Source organism: Oryx dammah, unplaced genomic scaffold (assembly GCF_014754425.2).
Source record: "Oryx dammah isolate SB20612 unplaced genomic scaffold, SCBI_Odam_1.1 HiC_scaffold_11, whole genome shotgun sequence".
In the NCBI taxonomy this organism is placed as follows: Eukaryota; Metazoa; Chordata; class Mammalia; order Artiodactyla; family Bovidae; genus Oryx; species Oryx dammah.
This window is the reverse complement of record NW_024070195.1, coordinates 1,637,407-1,648,293: the sequence shown is the minus strand read 5'-3', so window position 1 is coordinate 1,648,293 and position 10,887 is coordinate 1,637,407. Positions and strand designations below refer to the sequence as shown.

The 10,887-nt window shown below is 50.9% G+C and overlaps 1 protein-coding gene across 4 annotated transcripts in view; it reads right to left on the bottom strand.

Moving 5' to 3' along the window:
- Window positions 1–10,616, bottom strand: part of RIPK1 (receptor interacting serine/threonine kinase 1) — a 27,271-nt gene extending 16,655 nt beyond the window's left edge. For 2 of the 4 annotated variants that reach the window (XM_040249354.1, XM_040249357.1), the window contains exons 1-4: window positions 9,434–10,253; window positions 2,553–2,749; window positions 1,717–1,873; window positions 982–1,119 (exon numbers count right to left, since the gene is read on the bottom strand). In XM_040249354.1, coding sequence (XP_040105288.1) covers window positions 982–1,119; window positions 1,717–1,873; window positions 2,553–2,704 — 447 coding nt within the window. In that variant the 5' untranslated portion in view covers window positions 2,705–2,749; window positions 9,434–10,253. Of the gene's footprint in view, window positions 1–981; window positions 1,120–1,716; window positions 1,874–2,552; window positions 2,750–8,436; window positions 8,641–9,433; window positions 10,254–10,455 lie in introns of those variants that run through there. The other 2 variants (XM_040249355.1, XM_040249356.1) reach the window with 2 other exon arrangements.
- Window positions 10,617–10,887: the final 271 nt, after the last annotated feature.

Here is a 10,887-nt window from a genome sequence, read left to right as displayed (position 1 = left end):
ACTCGTCATGTGCTCTGCATGTAACCAGCCACGTCTGCTCTGACTCGCCATGTGCTCTGCATGTTTCTGTTGATTCTGAGGCTGGGAAACAGGCACTCTCTTTTCAGCAGGTTGTAGAGCATATGGTACTGCACCTTCTGTTTTCCCAAAAGGTGTCCAGAAGCCCATGGATGTGAATTTCCAAGGATCCCAAAGACACACTGAGGATAAGGATTGCAGCGTCACTGGTGCTGAGTTGGGAGCCTGAACCTGAGAGAAGGTGGGATGTGGAAGAGGGGAAAGACAGACAAAAGGGCAAAGAAAAAAACGCCAAATTCAGACACAGAACACAGAAGGAGGCGGCAGGGCAGAATGACAGAGCCATACAGTGGAGACACCAGAGGCGGCAGCTCCACTTCTGCTTCAGGGAATCCACGCTTTGGGGGATGATTTCTGGCATGTGATTGACTAAATGCTCAAATTCTAACCCAGATCATAGAAGGTAAGTTATGAATGTAAAGAACGTTCTTTTAAAGACACCGGAAAAAAGAAAAACCCTGTCCAGGGCTGGAATAGAGTGCTAGAAGCAGAATCTTCTGGTAAAGTGATGCCTCGGTAAGCAGTTCCTGCGTCCTCCCCGCAATTTCACTTCCCCTTTCAGACCCTTGTGCTCGGCTGGGATTCCTGCTGCCAAAGCCGACTTGACAGGATGGTCCACCTAGAGGAGAAAAGAAAACCCTCCCTCTTTTTCCTTTGACTACAGTGCACAGAGTTTTCAAAAGGAAACAGATTTTTAAAAAGGAGATGTAAGTGAAGGAATAAATAAAGATAACTACCTCCACCAAGTCTCTCTTTTTATTCCTGGGCAGAGCTTTCTGGCACCACCGTCACCGGGGAGGAGTTGGGCTAGCTCTGCACTGGGCACACATCATGTCAGGAAGAAGGACTTACACTGAGAGTCAGAGTCACGCCGATACCCCAGAAGGCCTGACTGTGGATTACCTTGATGTGGAAGTCACTGTCAACGAGGATGTTTTCTGGCTTGAGGTCCTTGTGTATCACCCCTTCTCCATGTAGGTAGCGCATCCCTTCGATGGTCTCCATAATGATCCTCCCTTTCACGGACAGGGGGATGCTGGCCTGAAACGAGCAGCAGTCAGTCGGGAGACGGAAAGGGGCTCAAAGAGGACAAATCACCAGCTTCCTTCAAGAGCAGCGGATCCGGACCTGAGCTTCCCTTCCGGCAGGCCCGGAAGGTGCGTTCTGACCACCTCGCAGGGTGAGGGCCCTCCGCTGTGTTCCCACTGCTCGCTGAGGGCATGTCTGTCAACACACCACCACACCAGACAGTCACATCCCGACCTGCGCCCCGTTCCCTGTCTCTGTCACACTTGCTACTGCTTCCTGAGTAAACAGCGCAGCCTTGCTCTTAACGGGCGCATACGCTTGTTTTTTGACCGCCCCACAGGGCAAGCAGGGATCTTAGTTCCCCGAACGGGGATCAAACCCGTGCCCCCTGGAAGTGGAAGCAGGGAGTCTCAACCACTGGACCACCGGGAAAGTCCAGGTACCTACACTTTTAAAAAATGCATGAAAATTATTTGGCTTCGGTCAACAGGATGAATCTTGCTGTTGGAAACCTTCCTCATTCAGTGTTGTTATCCTTGAGAAAATCCAAACCACCGGCCATCCGCACAGGAGGAGCCTGAGGCGCAGGGGCTGGCGGGCGAGGCGTACCTGGGCCTTGAGCACGCGCATGAGGTCGCCCTGCTCCATGTACTCCATCACCAGCGAGTAGCTGCCCTCCTCCATGATGACGCCCAGCAGCTTGACCACGCGGCAGTGCCGCAGCCGGTGCATCATCCTGCCCTCCTCCAGGAGGGCCTCGTTGTACCTGGGGGCGGGGGGCGGCGGTCAGACGGGCAGCGGCAGCCCGCTCCCCTCCCGCCCCTGGGAACGCCCCCGAGCGTCCCCGGGCTGCCCCTCCAGCCTGGGGGCCTCCTTCCCGGGGACCACGGCCAGGGCGCAGGAAGCGTTAAACGACGACCCATCAACGCGAAGCTGCTGAAGAGCAGCGAGGAAATGCGGCCGGGAAACAAGGACCGCGCTGGACGGCGGACTAACCCCGCGGCCTCTCGCAGCCGCTCCGGCGAGAAGGGGGGGAAACGCAACAGCGTCCCGACGGCCTCAGAGAGAGGGTCCGGGACGCCGTGACTCGGGGACCAGGGCTCCGTCCCCACGCTCGGGGCTGGTCCTCACCCGCCGCGGAGCAGGCCCTCGGCCCTCCCGCCTGCGCCTCCCCTCCTCTTCCCAGCGCCCCCGCATCGCCCTGGGCCGCCTCCTCTCTGCTTCCTCCTCTTCAGTTTTCTTCTGTTGATTACCAGCTCGGAGCTCTCCCCCAGCCGGCGTCTGAATCCTCCCGAGTCAGGGATGCCAGTGACCGCCGTGCAGGGCCATCCGACATGAAGCCTCAGGGCTGACCCTTGCACCCATGTTTGTCTCCTAAAGGCTGTGCCACCCGATTCCCCCGCCCTGGCACAGCACGTGGCCGGCCCGCCTCTGCCCTGACTCACTCGGTGCGCTTGGGGCCCGTGTACACCTTCTTCAGGATCACCAGCCCGTGGGATCTGTGTAAACACAGGCACACCTTCCCGAAGCCCCCACTGTCCAGGTCAGCCTGCTCCAGGAAGTCCGCGGGGCTCATCTTAATGTCGTCCAAGGACATGGCCGCTTTCCTTCCGACGCGTCAGAATGCCCCGGAAACACAGCCCTGTGAAGAAAAGAGCGCAGGCCAGCACAGGCGAGTCGTCACTCAAACGGCGTAGGAACGCTCCGCCCCGCGCCCGGTGTGCCTTTATTTCATGAAGATAGATTTATAGTCTCTAAGATGAATGTTTTTCCTATTTCCAGGAATCACAGGAGACCACATTCTTTCTTCCTTAGACTTTCATTTCTGCAAACATGGAAGATTAGGAAAATCTAGAAACTCCTCTTATAAAGGGCCCGTATATACTGGGTAATGTAATGCAAACATCCAATCAAATGCACAGATAGGCTCAGCAGAAGGGAAAAGGGCTCTAGGGACTGAACGCAAGCAGGCGGTGGGCAGGGCCAAGACCGCTGCTGTGGACAGGGCGTAGGTGTCTCCCCAGATTGCTACGCTGAAGCCTAAATCCCAGTGTGATGGTATTAGGAGGTCGTGGGGCCGGGCAGGGATTAGGCTATGAAGGCGGCCTCATGAATGAGATTTTAGTCCTTATAACAGACACGAGAGAGGCAGTCTCTGCCTCTCCACCCAGTGAGAGTACAAGAGGACAGCCAGCATCTGCAAACCAGCCAGCGGGCCGGCGCCAGATACCGGACTTGCTGGACTTCCAGCTTCCAGAAGAGTGAGGAATCACTGTCTGTGTTTAAGCCACCCCGTCTATGGTAATTTGTTACAGGAGCCAAACTGACCAAGACAGTGGCCTAGTGGGGGCACCGCCGACCTCAGCATCCAAAGGTCAGGGCTTAAAACTCAGCCAGAGGCCGGAGCTGAGGTCAGGACGTGCAAGAAAAGAGGGCTGGAACAAAGACTCCCCCCGCAACACCGCGCTTCTCAGTGTGCCCCTACCCCACAGTGAAAGGGTGGACAACAGAAAAGGCAACTCACCAGCAAAAGAACTCGTCTTAGACTGGGATTGGGGAATGAGAAAAATTCTGTGTCAGTTCCTAACCTTGGGCCTGTCTTCTAATAGATTTGGGCTTTAAATTTATATTCCTCTTATCTCTCATGTCAAGATTCCCCAAGTTAAGAACTTTTATAGAGAAAATGGTCACAGGCTGATGACATCTCTGGGTTATAAGGCTAAAGAAAACAAAACACCTCCAAGCCAGACAAGAGTCCCATAAATAAAGCCTAACTCAACATGAGCTCCCTTTACAAAATTATAAAACAACAAAAAAAGCAAACGAAAAAAGTTCACAATGAGTCAAGTCCCACAGATATTACAAAAAGCTGTATTAGGCACCAAAGATGTTCAGGTAATTAAACTACTGAATAGCTTTAGAAATAAACAGGCTTAAAAGTAATTATGAACAACAGAAATAAATTTGAAGGCTATGAAAAGAACAATGCATGATCTAAAAAGGACAGGAAGATGTGGAAAGGTGAGGAACTGGCCATGAAGTGTACGATATATACACAAACACAACTGTTTGCTTCCTCCTTCTCCCCTTCTTTGATTCATTTATTTTCCCCAGACTGAAATGAAGAACGAAACCCCTTGGGGTCCACCATGTGACAGCGTGCACACCCACCAGAGTGTCCAGAGTGAACAAGGTCACCACCGTGTGCCGGTGAGCAGGGATTTCACACATCTGTGGCGGGAACACAGAATGGTACCATCACTTGGAGAAAAGCCCCGGCAGTTTCTTATACAACATGTGCCTACATGATGACCAAGCCAGCCACTGTAAAGCTGGGGGCCTTCTTGGCTCCTTTGTAAGTTAACTGATCACGTATGTGGGGGTTTCTCTGGGTTCTGTTCTGTTCCCCTGATCTACACGTATGTGTTTATGCTGGAACCACAGTTTGGATCACTATAGCTTTGTAAGATGGTTTGAAACTGGGAAGTGTGGTATCTCCAGCTTTGTTCTTTCTCAAGATTGCTTTGATGACTTGGGGTCTTTGTGGTTCCATACAAATTTTAGGATTATATGTTCAATCTGTGAAAAATGTCATTGGAATTTTTATAGGAACTGCACTCAATCTGTAGCACGGAGTGTATGACAATATTAATCCTCCCAATCCGTGAGAATGGACTATTTTTATTTGTGTCTCCAGTTTCTTTCCTAAATATGTGATCGTTTTCAATTACATGTCCTTTACCTCTCTGGTTAAATTTATTGAGGTATTTTATTCTTTTTGATGCAGTTATAAATGGAATTTTCTTAATTTCTCTGATAGCACATTTTATTAGTACATAGAAATGCAAAATACTTTTGTATACTGACTTCCCTGGTGGCTTATACGGTAAAAAACCTGTCTGCAATGTGGGAAACCCAGGTTCCATCACTGGGTTGGAAAGATCCCCTGGAGAAGAGAATGGCTACCCACTCCAGTACTCTTGCCTGGAGAATCCCATGGACAGAGGATCCTGGTGGGCTACAGCCAATGGGGTTGCAGACAGGTGAGACTAAGCGACCAGCATTTACTTACTTGGTGACTTTGTATCCTACAACGTTGCTGAAATTGTTCCTTGGTTCTAACAGTTTTCTGATGGAGTGTTTTAGTTTTCTATGCATCTCACATCATCTGCAAACAGTGACAGCTTTATTTCTTCCTTTCCCGTTCACATGCCTTTTCTTGCCTAATGGATCTGGCTAGAACTTCTAACACCATGTTGAATAAAGAGGCAGGAGTGGGCGCCCTGGTCTCGTTCCTGATTCGTTGTTTTGTTTGGCAGCACCACACATGTGGTTTGTGGGATCTTAGTTCCTGGACCAGGGATTCTACTCAGGGACTCAACAGTGGGAGCAGAGTCCTGACCACTGGGCCACCAAGGAATTCCCCTTTTATTCCTCATCTTAAGAAGCTTTCAGTGTTTCATTGTATGATGTTAGCTCCAGGTGTAAAACCTAACTTTGCACTTTGACATTTTTAATAAAATGTTGGGATGGGAAGCTTTTAAGTGGCTGAAGGGGCTTCGGGAAATGCCCAAGCTGCGAGCAGTCCTGTCAGTGGCCTGCCGTGGTCTGGCTCGGGTAGCCGACCTTCCACACCCAGCACAAAGTCGCCGGTGGGCCCCGCTACTCCAACAAAGCTGGCGTATCAGCACGGCAGATGAGCCATGAGCCACTTTCCCGAAACACGAGACATTTCCAACTAAGAGGAAGTGCCCCCTGGAAGGCAGCACATCTTTGGGGCAGAGACACAGGGTGTGGGGAGGCTGCCCAGTAAAGGGCATGACCATGGTGGGGGCAGGGGAGGCAGGGCCCGAACGTGAGCTACTAGAAGCTGTCACGACGGTGATGAGTACACAGGCTTTTCTCCCATATGAACTCTAGCTTTATCAGTCCTTGGGTAACTTACATAAGCCCCAATTTCCTCATTTGCAAAAGGAAACAATAATGACTGCCTCACAGACCCGTGAGAAGTGTATGAGAACATGTGAACGCACATTGGTGCCTGCTTTGTGCTTCTATGTCAGGCCCACCCGTCTACCCCTACTCGTCACGTCCACGCTGTTCCCCAGGCTGTGAGAACGGGGGTGTGCCACTGGGATCCACTCTTCTCAGCAGCTCTCTATGGACCAGTCCTTGTGAAGTGGGGTGGGGGTGTCCACTCTCCCCTACAAGCTTCTGAGGGCACATTCTTCTGGCTAAAAGTTGCTCCTCCTTGAGGTCTCAGAGCTGTCTTTTCCTCAGGGAAGCCATCCTTATGTCTTCCCATTAGACATTTTCACAGCACCCAGTACTCTGAAACAGTTAGACAGCTATAATTTGGGAGTTATTTCAATTAAGCTCACAGAAGGCAGGAAACTGTCTCATGCGCTATCTAGATGCCCAGCACATAACCTGGCATAAGGCAGGTGGCCATTGAATGCATATTAAAAAAAAAAGAGAGAGAGAACTATTTAATCATCCAAAAACAAAGTTAAGTGAATTATAGCACATTCATAAAATGCAGAATTATATAGTCAATACATTAATAGGTAGATGGCTGGGGACACATATAGCTATATGTGCAGGAAAAACAGACACAGTGAAAGACAGCTAAATGTTAGCAAGGGTATCTGGGTGGTTAGGTGACTTTTATTTATTCCTTACACATTTATTACATTTTGCAATTTTTACACGTTACCTTTATAATAAATTTTCTTTTTTAAAAGGGAGTTAAGTTCCTCACTCAGTAATTCTTTATCCTAAGGAATCAAGTCAGAGACACTGATATAGATTACGCACAAGGATATTCCCAGAAACATTAGAGAGAGCAGCAAAAGCACATAACGCAGCTGACACACGCGTGACACGGGAGAGCGGGTTAAGGCTCGGGCACGTTACGAACGCCACCTACAGTTTTCAGAAGTGATGTTCTATGTGAATGTTTAGTGGGCTTCCCCAGTAGCTCAGCTGGTAAAGAATCTGCCTGCAATGTGGAGACCCTGGTGCGATTCCTAGGTCAGGAAGTTCCCCTGGAGAAGGGATAGGCTACCCACTCCAGTATTCTTAGGCTTTCCTGGTGACTTAGCTGGTAAAAAATCTGCCTGCAACGTGGGAGACCTAGGTTCAAATCCTGGGTCGGGAAGATCCCCTGGAGGAGGGCATGGCAACCCACTCCAGTATTCTTGCCTGGACAATCCCATGGATAGGCGAGCCTGGCGGGCTACAGTCCATGGGGTCGCCAAGAGTCGGACACACCTGGGTGACTAAGCACAGCATGAATGTTTAGTAACATTAAACACGGCTCCCAGACAGTGCAGAACAGGAAGGAGTTATGACCAGGCCCTGAACTATGACCGCAGGGTATTAAGATTCAGCTAGATGAGCACTGCTGCCTGCTCTCTGTCCTTCCGCCAGGTCTCCTCTCTTCGGAGCTGCCAAGACCAACTAGGACCTGCCTTGCCTCCTGCAGGAGCGATGCAGCTCCAGGGAGAGGGGCCTCCAGGCGGGCCTGCAGCGCTTTGTGAGGCTGGCTCCTGGCCCCAGCTGGCTCTCCCGGTCTGTGGTTTGCTGGTTTAGCCTGGTCTCACTTCAGCTCACGCACCTTTGGCATGGTTTCCAATGACTTCTTTTGTTTTTATTGCTCCCTCCGTCCCCCGGCCATTCCCCCATGAATGATTCAACTCTGTAAGTACTGAATATCTTAGGAGGGACTGGTGAGTGGCTTAGATACCCAAGAGTCACAGAAACTCTGAAAGTAGGCAAGGAGAAAGTCACACTGTAAAGTCAAGTTACAGAGTAATTAATGAACACACACTAACCTGTCATATCATCTTATGACCAAGTACTTTCAACAGAGAATATAACAGTCTATTTTAATGGATTTTCAAAATGTTTTTTGCATAAGTATACTTAATTAAGGGATTTAAGGAAGCAAATCTCCACTGAAATTAATTGGAAATTCCAAGAAACTTCACAAGTTATCTGTAAGTCTATATAAAAAATATTCATATCTACATTCAATTTTGTCAACTATACTTCAGTAAAACTGGGGAAGAATACAAATAACTAACAATATATAACATCAAAAAGCCAGGGAAAATTAATCTACAATATTAACAGTTAGGGTAGTAGTTACTACGAGGTGGAAGCAGGAGGAAGGGAAGGAAAGGAAGTGTCGGGGAGTGATGGCAATACTTGTTTCTTCTTAATGTTCACTTCAGGACAATTAAGAGAGTCAGAGTTATGATGTGTGTTCTTTTCTGTGTATCGCAATAAAAAATTTTTTTAAAGTTAAAAAAATTTCATATTTACCTTTAAGTGGTTGAGGGTGATTTTTTCAATGTTTCATTGAGGACCATACATGATGAGTCTGACAGAAAATGCTGGCTACCCAACTATCATGACCCCCTTTTCCTCTGCAGATGGAACTCTGTTTTTACTCAGGCATCCAATGGGAATTTCTCAGGGTTCTTTGATTTTAACTGCTTGATGCTTTGCCTCAGATAAACAAGAGCTCTGAGCAAGAGAGAAAACTACAAGAGTTCAGCCCAGTGTTATCTGGCACATGATGACGCTCTGAAGCACCAACTTATTAATACATCGGCTCCAAGTTACAAATTAAGAAACTATAATTTGGAGTTTAATGATTCACCTAGAGTAACAGATCCCAGAATTGAGTCTTAATGTCTTCACTCAAATTTCCACTATCAGTTCACTAACACATGCTACTTCTCCAGAGGGCAAACAATAATTTGTCTTCATTAAAATCAGATTCAAAGAGCTAATCTTACAATTCTGCTCACCTATACTAAATAAGTATGCTACATTCAGAAACATAGGGAAAGTACAGACTAAATTTTAAAAACATGAAAACGTGTGGTTCAAAATCAATATTCTACAGGTTAACACGATCATTTTTTGCCAAAGTATAACGTCCAACCATAGCATGGGAAGCTGTGCTTTTTCAAATTCCCAGCTCATACTGGTGGTAGTACCATGTTGTTGATTAATAAGCATCCAAGAGAAAATTTCAATTTTGGAAACTGTTATTTAGGGATATTTTTCTTTATTCTCGTGAATATTCACAATCCTGAAAGCGCAATGTATCTGTGGTGCTCAATACAGCTCAGTGAAACATGCAAATTACAGTTAATCATTATAGTTGTTTTACCAGTAACAATAATTACGATGATGAGATACCTCAAATGTTTTAAACAAGCTTCCTCTTTACCTTTTTGTGTTTAGAAGGGGGCAGTTTCCCAAATTTATAATTGACTGCAATTTCCTCCCCACTCTTGCACCTACGTACCTGATGGTTACAAAATGCAGATCAAGTAAGAAGTCACTCCTGCCTTGATTTCTTCATGTGTGAATGGAGGGAGAAGTAATAGCGGTTCTATTGCAAAGTCGCTTGAGTGTAACGGGCCTCGGGCTTTGTCCAGGACACGCAAGAGCTCCGAGCAAGGAAGAGCCGAAGGAACAGCGAGAGACAAAGTAATGAACAGCAACCCCGCCTCTGTGGGAGGCTGCCCAGTGTGAGGAAAGAAGGGTGGCGCTGACCCTCTTCAAAACTCTGAAGAGGCTACGAGAGCGTGTGCGCGCTCAGTCACTTCGTTAAAAGCACGCGCCATCGGGTGACGACGCCCTCCCCGCCGTGCCCGTCGACCCTTCTTTCCCAGCTCTCGTCGAAGACGGCGCGGGAAGGCATCTGACGGCGTCGCGAGCAGCGGCGGCCCCGGCGCCCCAGTCAGAGGCCCTGCCCCAGGGCGCCCGCGTGACCCGGGGCGGCGAAAGCTCGTAACGGCATCGCAGGGAAGACCCGCCACCTCCCCCGACACCACAGCGCAAACCACGTGGCGGGCCGTCTCCACGTCACGCAGTTACCGCGCCGGAGCCAAATCTCCCCGGTCCCGCTAGGCCCAAACTCCCGGCGAGACGAGACGCCGCAGCGACCGCCGACGGGTAGCTGTTGGGCGCCCGACTTCCGGGAACTCGCGGGCCACGCCCACCATCCTACTGGCCCACCGTCTGACTTCCGGGAACTCGCGGGCCACGCCCACCATCCTACTGGCCCACCGTCCGACTTCCCGCAACTCGCGGGCGACGTCCACCACCCTAAAGGCCCACCGTCTGCCTTCTGGGAACTCGCGGGCCACGCCCACCACCCTACTGGCCCACTGCCCGACCTCAGGAACGCCGCGGGCCACGCCCACCGCCCGAACTCCGGGAGCCGCGTCGCCCGCCCCCACCCACCGGAAGCAGAAGCCCCGCCCCCTGCCGGAAGCCTGCCCCAGAGACTGGTCTGGGCCCGGCCGTCCCGCGCTGACGCACCGAGAGATTCGCTTTCGCTTTCGCGGGAGACTTCCTGAGGCCCCAGGCCGGGTGAGGAAGGAGGCGGCGGGGCAGCCTAGAGTTGCTCCGACGCCCGGCAGTACCTGGCCGGCGCAGGCCGGGGTGGCGCGCCGGGCCCGATTAGGGGTCTCCGGGGCGGAGCCGTCGGCTGGGAGGCGGGCGGGGACCGCCCCGCCCTGCCCTGCCCTCACCGCGCCCGGCTCCGCGGGCCAGCCGTCCGTCGCGTGCTGTCCAGTGGTCGGCGCGCTCGGGCTCCTCGCGGAGTGGGCCAGCTGGGGCCCCGCGCTCCGGGGTCGGCGCTCCGGGACACCGATCCGGTGTCCGCGCCGCCCGCGCTACGACTGAGGGAGCCCGGCCGGCGGAGGGCGTGGACTGCTCGCTCCGCCTCCGCTCCTGCCCCGGAGGGTGGGG